The sequence below is a fragment of the Anomaloglossus baeobatrachus genome, chromosome 5 (genome assembly GCF_048569485.1).
Source record: "Anomaloglossus baeobatrachus isolate aAnoBae1 chromosome 5, aAnoBae1.hap1, whole genome shotgun sequence".
Classification (NCBI taxonomy): domain Eukaryota; kingdom Metazoa; phylum Chordata; class Amphibia; order Anura; family Aromobatidae; genus Anomaloglossus; species Anomaloglossus baeobatrachus.
In genome coordinates, this window is record NC_134357.1 from 59,761,117 (window position 1) to 59,784,331 (window position 23,215).

At 45.8% G+C, this 23,215-nt stretch overlaps 1 protein-coding gene across 2 annotated transcripts in view; it reads left to right on the forward strand.

The window, feature by feature from the left end:
* The window catches only part of ADGRA1 (adhesion G protein-coupled receptor A1), a 1,087,584-nt gene that overhangs the window by 379,523 nt on the left and 684,846 nt on the right, over positions 1–23,215 (forward strand). For both annotated transcript variants that reach the window (XM_075348547.1, XM_075348548.1), the window contains exon 12: positions 9,526–9,741. In XM_075348547.1, the coding sequence (XP_075204662.1) occupies positions 9,526–9,741 (216 nt within the window). The remainder of the gene's footprint in view (positions 1–9,525; positions 9,742–23,215) is intronic.

Consider the following 23,215-nt stretch of genomic DNA (forward strand, 5'->3'; position numbering starts at 1 on the left):
TCTCACTGCTTCCCTGAGCAGTAAACCTCTGCACATTGCGCAGCCTCGCAGACCTTCGGGGCCGCTGAGCAGGAGAGTCTGCGGCAGGCCAGGAATGGGAGACCGCTTCACTCCTTGTAACAGGAGAACCACTAGGTGTCACCCTTCTGCTGCCTCTCTGAGAAGGTATCTCCTGCACACTGCGCAGTCTGGCAGACCTTCGGCGCTGCTGAGCAGGAGTGCTCGTGGCAGGCAAGGAATGGGAGACTGCCTCAGTCCTTGCCTCAGGAGAGCCACGAGATGTAACATTACCCCCCCCCGTCTAGGCCCCCCCCCTGTCCGTGCTCGAAGGCCGCTATCAAACCCGGGGTGCGGATATGATCCTCCAACTCCCAGGATCTATGCTCCGGACCACGGCCGGCCCACTCCACGAGGTAGTACCTCTTGCCCTGTATGACTTTTGTCTCCACAAGTTTTGCCACCTCAGGGTCGTCGGACGGGGAGTCGGTTTGAGCTGGCAGGGACCCCGAGAATTTATTAAGTCGTACGGGTTTCAGGAGGGACACGTGAAAGGTGTTGGCTATAGCCCAGCGTGGAGGGAGCTGGAGTCGGTATGCCACTGGGTTTACCTGCTGTAGTACTTTAAACGGACCCAGATACCTAGGGGCGAATTTGGCTGCCTGTACCCGTAGGTTAACATTCTTAGAGGACAGCCATACTAGGTCACCAGGGGCGAAGGATGGTGCAGGGCGGCGGCGAACATCAGCCGTTGTCACCATCCGGTCTTTAGCCCTTTTAAGAGCCTCTTGGGTGTCATCCCAGATCTCCCGGGCCTTGGTAGCCCAATCCTCCACTCTAGTATCGGGTGACGTAATGGGCATCGGAACCGGGATTCTGGGATGTTGTCCGTTATTGAGTAGGAACGGAGTCTGGCCAGAGGATTCATGGACCGAATTGTTAATGGCAAATTCGGCCCAAGGAAGGAGGTTAGCCCAGTTGTCGTGGTGCGCGGATATAAAATGGCGGAGGTAAGTTACCAAGGTCTGATTAGTCCTCTCCACTAGTCCATTGGTCTCGGGATGGTATGCGGAGGAGATGTTCAGCTCTATCTGCAGGAGCTTACAGAGCTCTCTCCAGAAGCGAGACGCGAACTGGGGACCCCGGTCGCTCACCACCTTGTCAGGCATGCCATGCAACCTAAATACATGCCGAATGAACAAGGTGGCAAGAGCACGTGACGTCGGGAGTCGTGGGAGAGGCACCAAGTGGACCATTTTAGAGAAGTGGTCCGTGATGACCCATACGACCCTGTGCCCTGCTGACTTGGGCAGATCTCCCAGGAAGTCCATCCCTACCACTTCCCAGGGACGATCCGGCACTGGCAGTGGGTGAAGAAGACCCGCCGGTCTCTGCCGGGACGGCTTATTCCGAGCACACGACATACAGGCTCCCACATATTCCTGTATGTCCTGGGGTAGTCTCGGCCACCAATAATGCCTAATCACCAGGTCTCTGGTCCTTTTGACCCCGAAGTGACCCCCGACCTTGGAGGCATGAGCCCACGATAGCACCTCGTTCCGTAGTTCAGGGGGAACGAGGGTTTTGCCAGGTGGCACCTGGTCCAAAGAAGTGGGAGTGACCATCCTCAAGCTGTCCGGGGGTAGTATAAGACGAGGCTCCTCCTCGTCCTCCTCCAACACAACCATACAACGTGACAAGGCATCGGCCCGTACGTTCTTCTCACCGGCCAGGTGGCGGATAATAAAGCGGAACCGGGAGAAGAATAAAGACCAACGGGCCTGCCTTGGGTTCAGGCGTTGTGCTGTCTGGAGGTATGTGAGGTTTTTGTGGTCAGACAAAACCTCAAATGGATGCTTCGCACCCTCCAGGAGATGCCGCCATTCCTGGAATGCTAGTTTCATCACCAGTAACTCCCTATCCCCTATGGAGTAGTTCCTCTCGGCCGGAGAAAAGGTCTTGGAGAAAAAGAAACACGGATGTTTCCTTCCTCGTTCGTTTTTCTGGTACAGGACTGCACCTGCACCGACCGAAGAGGCGTCTACCTCCAGTAGGAAGGGTTTGGAGATATCTGGACGATGAAGGATGGGAGCTCTGGAGAAGTGAGTTTTGAGAGTGTGAAATGCCTCTACCGTTTCCCGTGTCCATGCTTTGGGATTAGCGCCCTTGCGGGTAAGGGCAATGATGGGTGCTGCCACCGTCGAGAAGTTGGGAATGAACTGGCGATAATAATTGATAAACCCCAAGAATCGCTGGATCGCCTTCAGCGAGCGGGGCTCAGGCCAGTTCATCACTGTCTCCAACTTCCCCGGATCCATTGCTAACCCCTGACTGGACACTATGTACCCCAGGAACGGCAAGGATTCCTGTTCAAAAACGCACTTTTCCAGCTTAGCATATAACGAATGGGTGCGGAGCCTCTTAAGTACTCGGATGACATCCCTCCGATGGGTGGTAAGATCGGGGGAGAAGATAAGAATGTCATCCAGGTATGCAACCACGGAAAGATACAAATCCCGGAAAATGTCATTCACAAAGTCTTGAAATACGGCGGGGGCATTGCAGAGTCCGAAGGGCATTACTAGATACTCGTAGTGACCGTCCCTGGTGTTAAAGGCGGTCTTCCACTCATCGCCCTCTCGGACTCGCACTAGATTATACGCCCCGCGTAGATCCAGCTTTGTGAAGACCTTTGCCCCGCGGAATCGATCAAATAGCTCAGTAATGAGGGGCAAAGGGTATTTGTTCTTGATTGTGATTGCATTTAATCCCCTGTAATCGATACAGGGGCGCAGATCCCCTTCCTTCTTCTGCACAAAAAAGAACCCTGCACCAGCCGGTGAAATAGACTTGCGAATGAACCCCTTCGCCAGGCTGTCCTGAATATATTTGGACATAGCCTCCGTCTCTGGAGCAGAGAGTGGATACACTCTGCCCCTAGGGGGCTCGGAGCCTGGCTTCAGGTCTATTCGGCAATCATATGGCCGGTGGGGAGGAAGAGTATCTGCGGCCCTTTTGGAAAAGACATCCCTGTAGGCCTCATAAGGTGTCGGTAAACCCGGCCCCTCAGTATTCCCTGAGGACCCAACCGACCTAATGGTAGCGGGTGGTTCGGTAGTCACGAGGTGCTCTCTACAGGATCCTGCCCAGGATGAGATCTCCCCTGTTGCCCAGTTGAGTATAGGAGCATGCTGTCTCAACCAGGGAAGGCCCAGTAGGATCTCATCCGTCCCCCCTGGAAGCACCAGGAAGGACACCTGCTCATGGTGTCCCGGTGGTACATCCATCCTGAGAGGGATGGTGATCTGGGTGATAGGATCGAGTAGTATGGACCCGTCGACTACCCGGACCCTGAGTGGCTTGGGCAACAGAACCAGGGGAACTGAGTATCGGGTTGCCAGGGAGGTCGAGATGAAATTGCCTTCAGCGCCTGAGTCCAAGCAAGCCAGGGCAGAGAAGAGAGTAATGCCGAACTGCAACTGGGCGCTGATAGTCAACCTAGAGGGAGAAGTAGCGTCTAGAGTCCCCCCTCTGATAGAAACTAGACGCTGTCTTTTCCCGACGGTTTGGGACATCGGGTAGCTATGTGTCCCCTCTGCCCACAGGAAAAGCAGATGACACAAGACCGAGAACCTGGGGCAGAGGAGACCACCTTGGACACCTCCATTGACTCCACGGAGTCGCCTACAGGACTGGCTGGGGGACCTGTCTGATGGAAGACGGGAGTCAGACGCTTTTTAGGCCGAGAAGACGTAGGTGCTGAAGAGACCTCGAGCCTTCGCTCCGCCTGGCGGATGTCTATGCGAGAGGCAACCTGAATCAAGGACTCTAAAGTGGCAGGCACCTCACGTGTGGCCAGTGCGTCTTTGACAAACCCTGCCAGGCCCTCCCAAAACACAGGGACAAGGACCTTATCCGGCCAGTCCAGCTCTGCGGCCAGTGTCCTAAAGTGTACAGCAAAGTCCCCGACTGAAGCAGACCCTTGCCGAAATCGTAGGAGGCGCAGCGCGGAATCGTGGGTGACTTGAGGCCCGAGGAACACCATTCTCATGGCCCCAAGATAAGCTGCTAAGTTATTCACCACACGATCTCCGCGCTCCCACAACGGCGTGGACCACTTCAGCGCTCTCCCTGTGAGCAGGGACTGGACGAAGGCTACCTTCGCCTTCTCGGTAGCGTAAAGAGTCGCGGACAGCTCTAAGTAGGTGGTAACCTGGTTTATAAAACCACGGCACTCAGAACTGTTGCCGCTAAAGCGCTCTGGAAGCGCAAGGCGAGGAGACCTTCCGCCCAATAGCACAGCCTGGGTAGCCGCCTGGGTGGCGACTGTCGTCAGAGTAGTCTTATCGGAGGAAGACTGCTCCACTGCTGCCAATCGTGACTCCAACTGCTGCACATAACGCAGCAACTGCTGCTGCTCTTCAGCCATAGCCAGACCTTTGGCGCGACCGTAATGTTACGAGGGGGACCCGGGGAAGCGTGCCAAGATGGGAAATGGACTGCTTCCGCCGGTCAAGGTCCACTGTGCGGTGTAAGGGACCGCCGCTATGGTGGGTGAAGAGTGAGCGGGTTGCTGCTAGCGATCGTCTGGAATGTCACAGACGATCTATGTACACCGATCTGCCCTAACCCGTGAGGGTTCTATGGCACAGATCTCACGTCTCGGTGTACCTGTTGCACGGGGAAGCACAGAGGTGCCCACGCACGTGTGCCAGTGGAAGTCACGAGAATATGGCACGAGGGTAGCACAGAGGTGCCCACGCACGTGTGCTTTCAATAAGCAGGTGAGTCCAATGGAGACTTGAGGAGCTCACCTGGGACAGGAACACGGCCTGTTGACGGGGGTACTGCCGGAGCAGCAAGGCAGGAACACGGCCTGCAAACGAGGTACTGCCGGAGCAGCAAGGGCCAAGCCCACAAGAGAAAGTAATGCCTGAGCAGTGGCGTGGCAGCACGCTGCCAGACATCCAAACATAGAAGGACGGTCGCGCGCCGCCATGATGGCAGGGGGAGCTTTTAAGGAGGTGCAGCTCCACCCGAGGGCGGGCGCGAGGCGGAGTCGACGGACTTGACCCAATCAGGGTCCACGACGTCCCAGCCTGGCCAGTCAGGATTGACCACGTCACCAGCCTTGTCATCAAGCCGTGTGACGTCAGTGAGCGAATCAGGACCCACCACGCATTGCACATGCTCACCCTCCTGCCTCTGGGAAATAGAGGCGGGATCCTCGGTCTCACAATGTGCAGAGATAACGGGAATCTCACTGCTTCCCTGAGCAGTAAACCTCTGCACATTGCGCAGCCTCGCAGACCTTCGGGGCCGCTGAGCAGGAGAGTCTGCGGCAGGCCAGGAATGGGAGACCGCTTCACTCCTTGTAACAGGAGAACCACTAGGTGTCACCCTTCTGCTGCCTCTCTGAGAAGGTATCTCCTGCACACTGCGCAGTCTGGCAGACCTTCGGCGCTGCTGAGCAGGAGTGCTCGTGGCAGGCAAGGAATGGGAGACTGCCTCAGTCCTTGCCTCAGGAGAGCCACGAGATGTAACATTGGGCCTCTTGGCTGCATCTCTGATCAGTCTTCTCCTTGCTTGACATGAAAGTTTTGAGTGACGGTCGGGTCTTGATAGATGTGCAGTGGTATGATACTCCTTCCATTTCAATATCATCGCTTGCACAGTGCTTCTTGGGTTATTTAAAGTTTTGGAAATCTTTTTGTAACCAAATCCGGCTTTAAACCTCTCCACAACAGTATCATGGACCTGCCTGTTGTGTTCCTTGGTCTTCATGATGCACCCTGCACTTGAAACAGAACACTGAGACTATCACAGAGCAGGTGCATTTATACGGAAACTTGATTACACACAGGTGGCTTAAATTTATCATCATCACTCATTTAGGACAACATTTGATCATTCAGAGATCCTCAATGAACTTCTGGAGTGAGTTTGCTGCACTGACAGTAAAGGGGCCGAATAATATTGCACGCCCCAATTTTCAGTTTGTTCTTTTTTATAAAAGTTTAGAATATGCAATACATTTCATTCAACTTCACAATTGTGTCCCACTTGTTGTTGATTCTTCACCATAACATTTAAATTTTTATCTTTATGTTTGGAGCCTGAAATGTGGGAAAAGGTTGAAAAATTCAAGGGGGCCGAATACTTTTGCAAGGCACTGTACTACTTCCATCACCAATGGATGTGACATTGATGTTGTATGGCACCAGGATACCACAGATCCATAAACTACATAGTGCCTGTTCTCGGGCACTGCAGTCTTTTCCCATTTACTTTGATGGAACCTGAGTTTTAATACCTGAGAATAGTTACTGCTAAGTGTACAGGGCTGTGGTTACCTGGCCATCTACACTCTGCACATCTGGAAGTCACAGGCCATGCTAACAGAAGATCTTGTGAGTGATAGACCCTCACTGGTATGATATTGATGACTATAGATGAACGAACCTGAACAGTAATGTTTGGTGTTCATACCAAAAAGGAAATTTACAAAAAAAAATCAGTGTTCAAGTTCGGAGTTCGAGTGCTGTACGTATGCAAACCACTCGACCGAGCATCGGTGTGCTCAGGTATGTTCAGTGCTCAGCCCAGTGAAGCCGCTTGCAGTGTTGAGTGGGTCTTACTGGGGGTAAAAACTCAACCCTCCCCTCGAAATGCTTTGTTTATAGCTGGCTATATGTGGGTGGAGATCCAAACTGTCCAATCATTGACTTCCAATGTGGTTCATGTCAAGTCCGCGATCACCCGTGCCTGTTAACCCCTTAAATTTTGCTGTCAAAATGTGACAGTGTGATTTATATCCCCACCATGGTAAATGTGCACTCACTGCCATCAAAAGTCACATGACGTACCACGTGGAGTCAATGGTTGCCATTGTAGCACAGGGTCATGTGATGACTCCTGTAGTGATCATGACTTCCTGTAACAGCTGGCCGAGTGCTGCCTGTTACAAGAGATGAGCATTTCTGGTGATCTCAGCTGTGTAGCTGTAATCAACAGAAATGAATGAACGATCAGGCAGCTGATCCTCATAGTCCCCTAGGGGAACTATTAAGATAAAAAAAAAATTAAAAAATCAAAAAATAATTTTAAAAAAGTGCAAGTGACAAGTGTACCTATAAGAACTGATGCCCTTTTGAAGACTATGGGTGGTCACACCAAATATTGATGTGATTTAGATTTATCTCTTGCTAATTCACTTTGCTTTTTTTGATTGATTAAAAACAAAAATACTAAGCCTTATTTATTAAAGCATTCTTTCTTTGCAGTATTTTTCCCCATCTGCCTAAAACATCTGTATAGGAACATATAGCATAAACATTTCCTGAGAGAATATTATTAAATCAATTTTGTTTTTTTCTAATTTGATAATTTTATGCAACTTATCTCAGGATATGTTGAAGTAAAGCCTAGGTCACACGTAGCGACGCAGCAGCGATCACGACGACGATCTGACCTTATCAGGATCACTGCTGCGTCGCTACATGGTCGCTGGTGAGCTGTCAAACAAGCAGATCTCACCAGCGACTAGTGACCAGCCCCCAGCCAGCAGCAACGCGTGGAAGCGATGCTGCGCTTGGTAACTAAGGTAAATATCGTGTAACGAAGCAAAGTGCTTCGCTTGGTTACCCGATATTTACCTTGGTTACCAGCGCACACCGCTTAGCGCTGGCTCCCTGCACTCGTAGCCAGAATACACATCGGGTTAATAAGCAAACCACTTTACTTATAGTTACCCGATGTGTACCTTGGCTACGTGTGCAGGGAGCAGGCAGCCGGCTTCAAGAAGCTGCGGACGCTGGTAACGAAGGTAAATATCGGGTAACCAAGCCTTTGCTTGGTTACCCGATATTTACCTTGGTTACCAGCGTCCGCAGAAGCCGGCTCCCTGCTCCCTGCACATTCAGTTTGTCGCTCTCTCGCTGTCACACACAGCGATGTGTGCTTCACAGCGGGAGAGCAACGACCAAAAAATAGTCCAGGACATTCAGCAACAACCGGCGACCTCACAGCAGGGGCCAGGTCGTTGCTGGATGTCACACACAGCGACATCGCTAGCAAGGTCGCTGCTACGTCACAGAAAATGGTGACTTAGCAGCGACGTCGTCGTCGCTGTCGTTGTGTGTGACATGACCATAAAAAAAAAAAAAGGTAAGGAATAGCACAATGGTATTGTTACGGTCGCCAAGGGGCGGTGAACGTCCGGGAGTGGACCCACTGGACCGTACATTGGACTCCCCTGAAGATGCTAACTAGTAGCGAACTCCTATACAGGGATTCCCTGGTGCAGTCACAAAGGGCCTAAATGCACGACTTCCAGGAACCAATGGAGGTTGGCTCTTATGGTCTGGTAAAGCCCGGATGTGGCAGCATGGAGGTGGTGACTCAGACGTGGCAACACGGAACTGGAGACAGACATGGCAGCACGGAGATGGTGACTCAGACGTGGCAGCACAGAGATGATGGCTCAGACGTGGCAGCACGGAGATGGTGGCTCAGACATGGTAGCATGGAGCTGGTGGCTCAGACGTGGCAGCACGGAGATGGTGACTCAGACGTGGCAGCACAGAGATGATGGCTCAGACGTGGCAGCACGGAGATGGTGGCTCAGACATGGTAGCATGGAGCTGGTGGCTCAGACGTGGCAGCACGGAGATGGTGGCTCAGACATGGTGGCACGGAGATGGTGACTCAGATGTGGCAGCACAGAGATGATGGCTCAGATGTAGCGGCACAAAGATGGTAGCTCAGACATAGCAGCACGGAGCTGGTGGCACAGATGTGGAAATACGGAGATGGTGGTAGAGAGCAGGATCCCGGACGAGACACAGGTTAGTAGCATGGAACTGCACTAGGACAAGGCAAGCAGTACTAGACACAGTAGTGTAATGGGACCTGAGAACTAGCAACGCACTAACTAGTAGGCAACGTTGCTCAGGTGCCTCCTGTAAGGGGAGACAGTCTTAATTCCCTTAATGTAATAGGTGACCTTCTGGGGTCACTTACGTGTAATGGGATGCCGGCCCTTTAAGAAATTGGGTTGGCCACGCATGTACCCTACAGGACCTCACAGAAGTGCTGCATGTGGCCTGGAAGCAGGAGGAGGCCACGGCAGACCAGGGACAGGAGAGGAGAGCGGTGACCCTGCCGATGCCTGGGAGCAGGGCGAGTGGAGGTGCCCCGCTGGGACTAGGACCGGGTGATACAGGTATGTTCTTTCTTCAACCTCTGTAGTTGACCAAATTACAAAAAATAGCGTTTTACAAATATGGAGCTGGCATCTGGCTACGAGTTGGTTAACGGATACTTTTGTCACTTGGAATGATACTTGGGACCGGTGTGTGCTTTATTAATTTGAAGCAAAGGTAATTAGTCAGGTAAAGTATTTGTTTGGCCGCCCTGAAACAGGTTGTGCGGTACCAGATGTCCATGTTGCTTCCCTAAATAAGGTAATTTTTGTGTGTTGATTTCTTAAATGCTTTGGCAAATGACCAGCTCAATGTGTTTTGACAGGTTTCCCTTAATATCGCACTGGAGGCTGTCCTAATCAAACCAGCAAGCTTTATTGGCATGACTTGCGTTGCCTACCAGAGAACATCTGCACATTCGGAGAGATCATTGATCCATGGTAATGAGGACGTAGATTCAGAGAATATTCAAAACCACAATTTAATTTTAAAGTGCACTTCTGGCAGTCTGAACGGCTCGCTGGTAAACTTCTCAGCAAAAGTAAGTGTGCATTAAATGCAAATTATATTATATCATCTTGATGTATATCCGTAATAGTGATGAAAATGGCATCGAGTCGCTGAACCTGACGTCAGTATGAGAGATTAAATATCAATAACATGGAGCGAAAAACAAATGCACAGTACATGTCCCCCTGAAATCAATTGATGGTTTCTAGTTAATCGACCACCAAGAAATGATTCTTCCATGAACTTAAAGTGGTTGTCACATAAACATATTTACCCTATCCTCAGGATAGTGATATATCTTTGATCACTGGGCATCTGATCCATGTAACAACCATTGATCATGAAAATAGGGGTTCCAAAATCTCCTGTGTAAATAGAGTGGTGTGACAAGTCATGGTCTGAAGCAGGGTTGTCACACTCGAATACACAGAAAGCCAAAACTAAAAACTTGGACAAAGTCATGGGCCAATCTAGTCTCGGGCCCCACATAGTCCATCATACAGATTAATGGGCCCCACATATTCCTCCATAGAGAATAATGGGCCCCACATAGCCTTCCATACAGAATAATTGGACCCCACATAGCTCTCCATACAGAATAATGTGCCACACATAGTCCTCCATACAGAATAATGGGTGTCGCATAGCTCTCCATACAGAATAATGGGCTCCACATAGTCCTCCATACAGAATAATGGGCCCCACATTGTCCTCCATACAGAATAATGGGCCCCGCATAGCTCTAAATACAGAATAATGGGCTCCACATAGCCCTCCATACAGAATAATGGGCCCTGCATAGCTCTAAATACAGAATAATGGGCTCCACATAGTCCTCCATACAGAATAATGGGCCCCGCATAGCTCTAAATACAGAATAATGGGCTCCACATAGCCCTCCATACAGAATAATGGGCCCCGCATAGCTCTAAATACAGAATAATGGGCTCCACATAGCCCTCCATACAGAATAATGGGCCCTGCATAGCTCTAAATACAGAATAATAGGTTCCACATAGCCCTCCATAAAGAATAATGGGCCCAACATAGCTATTCATAGAGAATAATGGGCTCCACATAGTCCTCCATACAGAATAATGGGCCCCACATTGTCGTCCATACAGAATAATGTGCCCCAGATAGCCCTCTATAATGAATAATGGACCCTGCATATCCCTCCATATAGAATGATGGGCCCCACATATTCCTCCATATAGAATAGTGGGCCCCACATTGCCTTCCATACAGAATAATGTGCACTATGTACAGAATAATGTGCCCAATATAGCCATCTATACATAATAATGAGCCCCACATAGTCCTCCATTCAGAATAAGGGGCCCCACATAGTCATCTATACAGAATAATGTGCCCCCATATAGCCCTCCATGCACAATAATATGCCTCACATAACCCTCCATAAAGAATAATGGGCCCCACATAGCCCTCCATTCATAATAATGGGCCCCACATAGCCCTCCATATAGAGTAATGGGCCCCACATAGCCCTCCATATAGAGTAATGGTCCCCACATAGCCCTCTATACAGAATAATGAGCACCTGGCATCATGGGCATAATAAAATTAACCTGCTGACCAGATTTGCCCCAAGGGCCAGAGTTTGACATATGTGGTGTAAAGAAGTGGTTGCTACCCAATATCACTCAGGACCCCAGATTTGGGACTTGGTGGGAGTATCATGTGGCTAGGTGATAAATGTGTTTTTTTTAGGGACAGCCGCTTTGGACTCTATGGTTCAGACCTATGAGCCTCATGATTATGATCAGAAGAACAATTTTCGATATTTGAGCTTGATATGCAGCTGCTTATCCAAATTCTGTATTGAAGTTTTTAGGTTAGGGCAATTGCTAGGTATTAATAGCAGAAGTCCTGTTCCCTCACTTCTGAATGTTTTGTTCTAAACTGTACTTCATACTTAAGTAAGTTGAGTATGCTGCAAATGAGTCAAAAAAAGAAAAAGGTTCTTATGAGACTAAAGGCCAAGAGATCAATACAGATACATTTAGATCAACTGGACAGGAAGCAAGGTTTGTGTGTGAATAAAGCCTTAAAAGACACTGTTAAGGGGGCTTAATTTAGGGTGATGTAATTCAAGTTATGCATCCACGTCTTAAACCTGTCTGCATTCCATCATGAGTCATCATCATGAGTCATTTGTCAGTTTCATGCATGCTATTCCTCCACACAGATCAGAGATGACCACACATCTGGGTAGGAAATATGACTGGTTTGATTACGGAAGTTCAGATACTTTTAAAGAAATCAGTTGACTAGGAGCCAAGAATACGTGACACATCTCCTATTGGGTGCACGTCAAAAAGACCTTATTCTGATATATATATATATATATATATATATATATATATATATATATATATATATATATATACCAGAAAATCCCATATCTGAGTGCAGTTCAAATGCCATTTTGAGTTCTGTTTTTGGATATCTTCATATAATACTGAATACTGCCCATAACAGTCCATAACCATGTCCAAAACAACACAGTCATATTATTTTTTTTTTTTACAAATATTGAAAATCTCAGCGAGTTCCAATGGGGTTGACGCTACATAGACGACTATCATGGATTTTATGTTTGAACTGATAAACTTCCAGCTATATTATCTTCTATTAGGAGGTTATTACACTAAATTAATATTCTTCCAAGCAAACTTAATTTTAGTAACAAAACTAAAGTTCAATTGGTTGAAACATAAAACAGAATAATTGCCAATTTTCTCTAATTAGTTTCTTAGCAGTTCATCAATAATCTGGTCATTCATCCACCATAATCAATCTCTCCAACCCTTGCACACTTTGCTTTACATTATGGATAATATGAATGATTACCAGACGTAATTATCACATCATTCTCCTGTGTTATTATGATGTAGATCATAGTGAGAATATCAGGCACTTTGTCCCTACAGTGAGAATAAAAAAGGGATTTGCCCACTAACAAAGTTAATTTTAAAGTTGATTTTTATTAATAGATCTTGGAATAATAATAATTTCCACAATTGGATGTGTTTAAAAAAAATGTTCCTTTGATGAGATATTATATATGTGCTCCTGCTATGTGCTGTGTAATGGCTGTGTCTGACTGTACAAGTACATGGTCTGATCATACCACATCTCCTGGGCAGCAGAGAAGGCAAAAGAGACTATATAGATTCAATCTTTACCCTATGTCAACCAATCTGAATGTAGATGGAAGCAGGGGAGGACCGGGAATCGATTGTTTAGTCACCTGTCCATGAGAAGATATATAGATGACATGCCTGGCCCAAAATGTGTGGGCACATCCCTGTTTCTACAAAATACAAGGAATCACAGCAAAACCAAAGAAATGAATAGAAGCAAAAGTTATGATCATTATTCTTTTTTCTGCTAACTCTCAGGTTACACAACTTCTGTGCAACCCCAAAGGTTGGGTTAGGTCATCAATATAAGATTGTAGGGGTTTCACACCCAGCAATCAGCTGTTATTTGCTCCAGCGATGGCCAGATGGAAACACATCTGGGACGATTAATGAAATACTAGCGTAAAACATTTTGAAAAGTCACAAAATGTTTGCACATTTATTAAAGGCGCTGTCCACTACTAAGACAACCCCTTCTAATTCCACTTTTCCCCCAGTTAATATAAAAGACCCTGTACTCACCTTCTGTTCTGGTGCTATTCCAGGGCTGTCAGTAACAACGGTTTGGTGCTCACATGACATTGTGACGTGAGCCCCGAGTCCAATCACTGCTGGTTTCTGGCTTCCTACTTTTGGACATAGGAGTTAATCAGCAGGATTTGAGTACTGTGGCTGACACTCAATTCTTGTTGATTGCTTATTTGGTCCAAAGGTGGGGAGACGGAAGCCAGCGGTGATTGGACATGGGGTTTGTGTGACATCACAATGTCACGTGAGCCCCTAACCACGGTTACTGAGAATGCTGGAACAGCGCTAGAAAGGGAGGTGAGTACAGGGTCTTTTATTTTAACTGAGGGAAACAAGTGGAATCTGAAGGGATGGTCCTAGTAGTGGACAACTCCTTTAATTGTGTGAAATTGTTATGCGTTTTGCCATTTTCACAACAGATTTAGCCAGCACTGTCCACTCTCGCAGAGCCAGGGAGGAGCGAGGCTTGACTACATCCATCCGTCAAAGTTATTAAACCTACCAGCATTTCTTACGTCAATAATGCTACTCAAGTCCCCAAGTATTATTTCTGGCAAAGTGCATGATACATGAAGGATATGCAGAATACATTAAATGGCATGCGGGTGTTCAATGAATTCAGCGCATTGTACTCAAGCGAGCCCTTCATTGAGGCTGGTGTGTCCAATGAAAGTGTAGTAGCTGCAGGTGGGTACTGCAGAACAACTTTTATTCTTTTGACTATTGCTTAAAGGGAATCTGTCAGCAGGTTTTTTCTATGTAATCTGAAGACAGCATGCTGCAAGGGTTAACATACAGATTACAGCCAGGTGTCTTTTATCACAAAGTGTGTTTATGTTTACCTGCAATGTTAGTTTAAGCTTCCTGGCTTTATCATTAGTGGACTCAAGAACCTTGAGCTCATGTCCGACTCTGCCGCCTTCTGTGACTAGCAGCTTCTGTCTATGGAAGTGTACACTGAAAGCCTGGTGTGAGCAGGGACAGCTTGTTAAAGAGGTGGTGGTTCACTACTCTGCAATAGTGACCACATCTCTGTAAAACTGATAGGGAAGGCTTTTTCTAAATACCTTGATCAGCCAATTCTGCTTCTGTCTGTTCATCGCCATGAAGTGAACCCTGGGCTCCGTGACCTTTGGGATCCGGTGAAGTCACGTCAACTTACAGGAGAGTTAGACAGTTAGTAAGTGGACGTGAGAGAGAACGGACGTAACTGCACTGACACGGGAGTATGACGGTGACCTGAGGGCCCAGGCGTGTGGTTGCCGGTGGAGTACGGCGGAGTACTCCTGGAGCCATAGCACCGACAGGGTACAGAGCCCTAGGTCAGGCAAAAGCTTCAGGCAGACCTGATAAAATCTGGACACTGAGGGGACCATCCAGGAACAGACTGACCTTAGACGTCCGGGAACACCAGCAGTAATGGGAGTATCAGGCACCGGAACAGAATACCGACCCTACAGGGCTCACACTGTCTGTCGTATGGACCAGAGACTGAGAGACAAACAGGAGGGGACCCCCAGATGCTCCAAGCCACGGGGATCCACCAACTTGAGAAAGGTGCAGGGGAAAGAAGCCACCGGGTTACCAACCTGGCACTGGAACTAAGAAAACCAGAGGTTAACACCAGCCTTCCTCCAGGTACCAGTTACCAACCACTGTGAGTAAAGAGAACCAATTACACTGCAATCCCTTGTGTTGCCTACCTTCTTTCCGCACCTCAGTCCATCACTTACCCCCCTTGGGCCCTGGCCCTACTTGCGGAGGGCCCACCATTCAGGCTGCCATCAATATCAGACCCAGCGGAGAGACTGTGCAGCCACGGTTCTATCTCCCTAACCGCAACCCGCAAGTGGTGTCACGACATGAACTTTATTAAACATTCCCCTGTTTATAACCCCTTTTAAAGCGACCCCCAGGGTCATGGTACCAGGCAACAGCCACCCAGTTACACGTCCCAGTAGTACACCACCCGGGACCGAGTACCCCATAGCCCTGGGGCAGTACAGCTTTTTTGGCATCACGAACAGGATTGGACTGGACCCGTTCACACCGGGTGACTTGTGCCTTATGGACTGTTTTTACGACTTGTGCAACAGTTGCCATTTTGTGTGAAAAACTAACTGCGCCATAACTATGGAGAAAAGCGCGTGAACAGAGATCCCGCCCCCTGGGAGTGTGCAACATGTAACATAAAACTGGAAGCAGGGAGACCAAAGCATGTCCGGTCATGGGAATCACTGGACAGCAACAGCGCCGCTCACAGGCAGAATTGACTGATGTATTTAGAAAAAGCCCTATCAGTTTTACAGGGATGTGGTCACTATTGCAGAGTAGTGAACCACCCCTTTATGTTACGCTACATGCTACAAGTAAAATCTATGATTTTGTCGGAATGGCTGCAGCCAGTAATCTAAGTGATACATCGTTGGATTCAGTATCTCCTTGCCTACATTATGCTTCTCTCAGATCAGATAGCAAAAACCTGCAGACAGTTTCCCTTTAAATATAACCTAAAATTTTCCTGACAAAGTATCAAAAATCATGTCTACTTTCAAAGCTGGTCATATAGCGCCTCTAATCTCGGTATATATCAAGACAAGTGGAGACATAAGGAAGGACACATTTGTACTTGTATATTAGATAATACTTTTCTGTAAAACAAGTTTTTATTTTCCATTCTCAGCATTCTCCGCGTTAACATGCCCAGGCTATAATTAGAATGAGTAATGAGTCAGTAGCTAATGAAGTCTAGCATCATTTGTGACGAGCTTGACAAATATTTCACTTTTCTTATACAAATGCCAAATCGGGCAGATTGATGCAGATTACGAGTGTACCTGAGTCAATTAAAAAATGCAACACATTTAGAAGTTGATAGTTGTGATAGCAAACAAGCATCTACAGGAGGCAATGGGTCAGTCAGTGCTACACGAATTTATGCAAAAATGACAATATAGATGTAACATAGCAGAGTTTGTCATTTATGGTGCTTTGCTGCAACGACCAAGGTCATATTTGCGTCATATGTTGACTATTATCTCCTCTCGGTGCTGAAAACCGATGTAAAGAATGTACTTTGTGTTGCACTCTATATGTGGAGCCTTCCAGGTCATCTCATCACCGTAGGTCAGCAGAGTCTTTCTTATTGTATCCAGCTACATCAATAAGATGTCGAAACAATGTATTATGACTCTACCGCATTGACTGGAGCCAGTGTAATAAGGAACACAATGTAACAGTAAAGCCAATAGTTGTCCGGTATAAAAAATTAACCACTTCCCTCCAAGTCCAATTTTAATTTTTTGCTAATTCCTTTTTTTTTTCTCCTCTTCTACCCAATGATAAAGGGAACCTGTCACCGGATTTAGTGACTATAAGCGGCGGCCACCACCTGTGAGCTCTTATATACAGCATTCTAATATACTGTATACAAGAGCACCAGCTGTTGTGTAGAACATAAAAATCCCTTTATAATACTCACCTAGAAGGTCGCGCTGGTGCAGACTGGTCATATGGGCGTCTTCGTTCTCTGGGACCGGCACCTCCTCTTTCAGCCATCTTTGTTCTCCTTTTTCTGAAGCCGACATGCATGACGCGTTCTACAGACACTCATCATACACACTCGCTGGCACTGAGGTCCTTCGCAGGCACACTTTGATCTGCCCTGCTCAGGGCAGATCAAAGTATTGTAGTACGCCTGCGCAGGACTTCAATGCTGGCCTGTGTGGATGACGTAGGACATGTCATGCACGCCGTCTTCAGAAGAACGAGCACCAAGATGGCCGAAAGTGAAGGCGCCGCTCCCAGAGAACGGCGCCACCCATTTGACCAGTCTGCACCGGAGTGACCTCCTAGGTGAGTATTATAAAGTGTGTTTTATATTCTACACAGCGGCCTGGGCTCTTATATACAGGATGTTAGAATACTGTATATAAGAGCCCACTTGTGGTGGCTGCAGCTTATAGGCCCCAAATCTGGTGACAGGTTCTCTTTAACACTTAATTTTTTTTTTCATAAGCGCGTATGTGTTTTACCGGATGATATGCGTTTAATTTTACCATACAATGTCCTCGAAAAGAAAGGAAAAACATTCCAAATGTATTAAAATGGTGAAAAAAGTTGCAATTTTACCATTGTTGTTTGGGTTTTTGTTTTGATGGTTTTCATGGTTTGGTAAACACAATCTGACAATGGATTCTCCTGGCCAGAATAATTAATTCAATACCAAACTGATGTAATTTTTTTTTTTTTTACTTTATTGAAGAAAAAGGCTAAAAAAATTTGCAAAAAAAAAAATAATAGTCAGTTTTCATTGATGTTTTATGAGTAACCATCTTATTTTTCCATTGATAGAGCGGAGTTCAGCTTGTTTTTTTGTAAGGCAAGCAAACATTATTACTGGAATCATTTTAGGAGATACTTTATATGACGTTTTGATCACTTTTTACTACATCTTTTTGGGAAGGGAGATTTGTTTTTTTCTTATAGAGTTCACTGCATGAGTTAAATAACTTTATATTTGGATAGATCGGATTTTTGCAAACAGGAGCCATACTGACTATGTCCAATTTTTTATTTTCTGTATTATTAAAGTAGAAAATGTGGGTTAATTCAAAATTTTATATATTTTAGAAACTTTTGACTTTATTATTTAGTGTCCTTAGCGGACTTGAACCTGTGATCCCTTGTTTTGTATACTGTAGTGCTATACTATTTCAGTACACAGCTAAAATCACAATCTCATAGGAAGCCGAGTCTGTGGCTTAAGTTCTCAAGCGTACTAAGATGGCAGCAGCAAAGGCATTGAGTACATTGTGGGGGGCTGATGAGCACCTTAAGAGGATGTCTGTTCAAACCAAGTACAGGCACTTGGTGTGTAAGGAGGTAGACATATTGCCACGTTCTCTCATGAAGGCACCAATATTGTTGATATAATGTGTAATGTGAATTGTGATATGTAATGTGCCTTATGGCATGCATTATTGTTATGGCATGTAACGTATAATGTCAATTGCAATAGGTGTAGTTAGTGATAGATGGTATATTGCTGACAACAGGGCAAGAAACAGTTAATGTTTGGGACTAGCCAATAGTGGGAGGGGCTTGATCACAGGGACAGTGACAGTTTTCTGTCGGAGGTCAGATAGGGCCCAGTGGGACAGAGAGACAGACCTAAGGTCTGGCTAGCAGCAAGCCGCATGACGTAGCTGTCTCTAGATTGAGAGGAGACCGAGACAATAGTTGGCGAGATCCAAGTACCGAGAAAAGCGAGACAGAGTGATTTCTTGGAGTCAGGTCATTGGACTGACCGAGGAACTTATTGACTGAGTGGTAATGGGCCTTGAGACAGGACTATGCGACCAGAATTTACAACTCTTAAAGATAATGGGCCAGGACGGGACAGAACGTGAGTGCCCTGGCATGAGTTTCTTAAGAGTCAGAAAGCTTGAAGCGAATTTCGACCATATTGGCAAAGCATACCCCTTTAAGAGGAAAGTAAGTCGTGAAACATTTGTCCAAAACCCGTTTTGCAAGGGGTTCGGACGTAAGCCCCGACCGGACCACTGAACGGAGCATGGAACGTAATGTGATAGCGGCCTTAGTTATCAGGAAGGAAAAAAATTTGTATCCTCTTATATTCAAATTGTCTCTCCAGGAATGGAGACAAACTCTAGTGCAGCGCCACCTATTGGAAGTAGCGATCCTAAAAGTCAGAACTGGATTTCTAACAATCCTTTGCATATGACTTAGGATTTTTTATGCCAGACCAGAATCCCAATTTTCAGACACGGTGTTTCGGGGTGCTTGCCCCTCGTCAGTGCAAAGTATGGGGTGTCTGGTCTGGCTCATGAGAAGCTATGTGGGGGGACCACAGGGGAACTATCCTCTTATATAAACTTCTAATTCTGGTGCTAGTTCCAGTTGGAAGTACTGTAATGTAGGGCGTTCTATAGTCTGGGCAATGTCTTATCAGTCACTGATCTAAGAGCTTTTTATTCCTTATTCAGTTGTGAATAGATCATTATGTCTTATCAGGGAACAGAGAACTTGGATGAGATTTTCAGTCTATAGATTAGAAGTAAACATCTTTAGGATATTTAGATCATAACCAATGTATTGATTGTGAATAATAGTATTGAAATGATGTCATATAGGGCTTTATAGCGAAACGTCAATGTAGTTATACAGTGCAAACCTATAGTATTGTAGTATATAATTTAAGCTTTCAAATGCACACCAAGGATTTTAAAAAAATTAAAAAAAAATCTGAAAAAAAGTTGAAGTCACCCCCACCCTTTTGCCTTTGTTCAAATACAAAGAAATACAAATTAGACATATTTGGTACTGTTATGTTCTAAAAGTTCACTCTACCAAAATATAATTTTATCTACAAAACTAACTGATGCTCTTCGCTCATGAAGAATTCACGACACCTGAAACAATGAAATATCTGAAAACCGCAATTTCATTATTCATCAGTATGATCCCATATGCACTGTATCATATTACTCTGACGGTGCATTATACACTACTTCTGTGTATTCGAGAACCTGGGAGCCAGGAACAGTGCGGTTCCAAGGAGAGCCCGTCAGAATTCACTTCTACTGACAGGTCTAAAGAAAACACCATCTAAAGTTACGACTGCATAGAGCTGGAGGAGGTCTTCTCACGTTCATACAGCAGTCATTGTGAGCCAGAGTCCGCAGCGTGCCTCACATATGGTTGACGTTAGCACATTCCCTGAGCTTCTCATTTGGTTCTACTCATTATGATATCGAAATGTCTTATATGTGGGTTTTTGTGGGACTGAATTATCAAGGTGCGCAAAAGAAACTGTTCTGCAAGGTTGGCTCTGTTTTAAATTATATTGCCTTATGAGGAGCAACTATTTCGTTTGTGTTTTTATTTCTTTCTCCCCTTCTTTCAAAAGTTATAAATATACTAGCTGTAGCACCTGGCGTTGCCCGGGATAGTAACTGTCTCTCTATTTCTCTCCCAGCCTCTGTCTGTCTCCCTCTCTGTCTCTCTCTCTCTCTTTGAATGTCTGTCTCTTTCCCTGTCTGTCTGTCTCTTTCCCTGTCTGTCTCTCTATCTCTTATCCTGTCTGTCTCTGTCTTTCCCTGTCTGTCTCTTTCCTTCTCTGTCTGTCTCTGTCTGTCTTTTCCCCTGTCTGTCTCTCTATCTCTTTCCTTATCTGTCTCTTTCTCTGTCTGTCTCTGTCTCTTTCCCTGTCCGTCTGTCTCTCTATCTTTTTCATTGTCTGTCTGTCTCTCTATCTCTTTCCCCGTCTGTCTCTGTCTGTGTCTTTCCCTGTCTGTCTCTCTATTTCTTTCTCTGTTTGTCTCTGTCTGTCTTTTTCCCTGTCTGTCTCTTTATCTCTTTCCCTGTGTGTCTGTCTCTCTGTCTTTTTCCCAGTCTGTCTCTCTATCGCTTTCCCTGTCTGTCTCTGTCTGTCTCTTTCCCTGTCTGTCTCTGTCTGTCTTTTTCCCTGTCTGTCTCTCTATCTCTTTCCCTGTCTGTCTCTTTCCCTGTGTGTCTCTTTATCTCTTTCCCTATCTGTCTCTGTCTGTCTCTGGAAAAGGGCTTGTCTTTTTGCTGGATAAGTTGTAGTTTTAAACAGTACCATCAATTGTATAACTTGAAGCTCATGAATCCAATGCAAGAACTCCATTGGGGCACTTAATTATTGCAAATTTTTAATAATATTGGTCTTTTCTTATAGACCAAAGGGACTTTTGGGGCCCCCTAGGGTCCAGGGACTGGGTGTGATTGCGACTGATGGACCTATTGTAGTTACACTCATATGAAAAAGTTTGGGCACCCCTATTAATGTTAACTTTTTTTCTTTATAACAATTTGGGTTTTTGCAGCAGCTATTTCAGTTTCATATATCTAATAACTGATGGACTGAGTAATATTTCTGGATTGAAATGAGGTTTACTGTACTAACAGAAAATGTGCAATCCGCATTTAAACAAAATTTGACCGGTGCAAAAGTATGGGCACCCTTATCAATTTCTTGATTTGAACACTCCTAACTACTTTTTACTGACTTACTAAAGCACTAAATTGGTTTTGTAACCTCATTGAGCGTCTACCTCTGCACAAGAGGTGTTTGACCCTTGGATTTACAAATCCAGGAAAGCTCCCCTGATGAGTGGGACAATACAAAACACGTAGGGAGACTGGAGCACGCCGTTTATGGATCTCTACCTGAGGGGTTGGTGGTAGCTGTGTATAAAATAGCTCCCCCTCTGCGATCCTTCTATCACCAGGGTGTTGAAACAAAAGCTATACCGGTGAGACCGTTCTATTTTATTGCCTTTTATGTTAAGGTATTCATACAGCCTCTGCAAATTTATTTGTTTAGCAGGCATTATTGTGGTACGCCGATGTATGTCAGCTGATTCATATCGCTTACATAGCTGGATTATCATCGGATTTTCACTACATGTGGGTTTTGTCTGATTCACTCCCCTGTTTTTAATATTTATTATTAAAAGTTATATTTTATATTTACCCTACTAATTCACATTCTACTTGATTTAAACTGTCAGTTTCCACTGTGAGGAACATAGTAAAGAAATGGAAGAACACAGGTACAGTTCTTGTTAAGCCCAGAAGTGGCAGGCCAAGAAAAATATCAGAAAGGCAGAAAAGAAGAATGGTGAGAATAGTCAAGGACAATCAACTGACCACCTCCAAAGACCTGCAGCATCATCTTGCTGCAGATGGTGTCAATGTGCATCGGTCAACAATACAGCGTACTTTGCACAAGGAGAAGCTGTATGGGAGAGTGATGCGAAAGAAGCCGTTTCTGCAAGCACGCCACAAACAGAGTCGCCTGAGGTATGCAAAAGCACATTTGGACAAGCCAGTTACATTTTGGAAGAAGGTTCTGTGGACTGATGAAACAAAGATTGAGTTGTTTGGTCATACAAAAAGGCGTTATGCATGGAGGCAAAAAAACACGGCATTCCAAGAAAAGCACTTGCTACCCGCAGTAAAATTTGGTGGAGGTTCCATCATGCTTTGGGGCTGTGTGGCCAATGCCGGCACCGGGAATCTTGTTAAAGTTGAGGGTCGCATGGATTCAACTCAGTATCAGCAGATTCTTGACAATAATGTGCAAGAATCAGTGACGAAGTTGAAGTTACGCAGGGGATGGATATTTCAGCAAGACAATGATCCAAAACACCGCTCCAAATCTACTCAGGCATTCATGCAGAGGAACAATTACAATGTTCTGGAATGGCCATCCCAGCCCCCAGACCTGAATATCATTGAACATCTGTGGGATGATTTGAAGCGTGCTGTCCATGCTCGGCGACCATCAAACTTAACTGAACTGGAATTGTTTTGTAAACAGGAATGGTCAAATATACCTTCATCCAGGATCCAGGAACTCATTAAAACCTACAGGAAGCGACTAGAGGCTGTTATTTTTGAAAAGGAGGATCTACAAAATATTAACGTCACTTTTATGTTGAGGTGCCCATACTTATGCACCTGTCAAATTTAGTTTAAATGCGGATTGCTCATTTTCTGTTAGTACAATAAACCTCATTTCAATCCAGAAATATTACTCAGTCCATCAGTTATTAAATATATGAAACTGAAATAGCTGCTGCAAAACCCCAAATTGTTATAAAGAAGAAAGGTTAACATTAATAGGGGTGCCCAAACTTTTGCATATGACTGTATGTATTGTAGTAGATAAAAACTTCTGAACTATGTAAAAAAATGTTTGGATTTGTGTCACTATTTTCTGAGTTCTAAGTTTTTCATTTTCCATTCAATGAAGGCTTG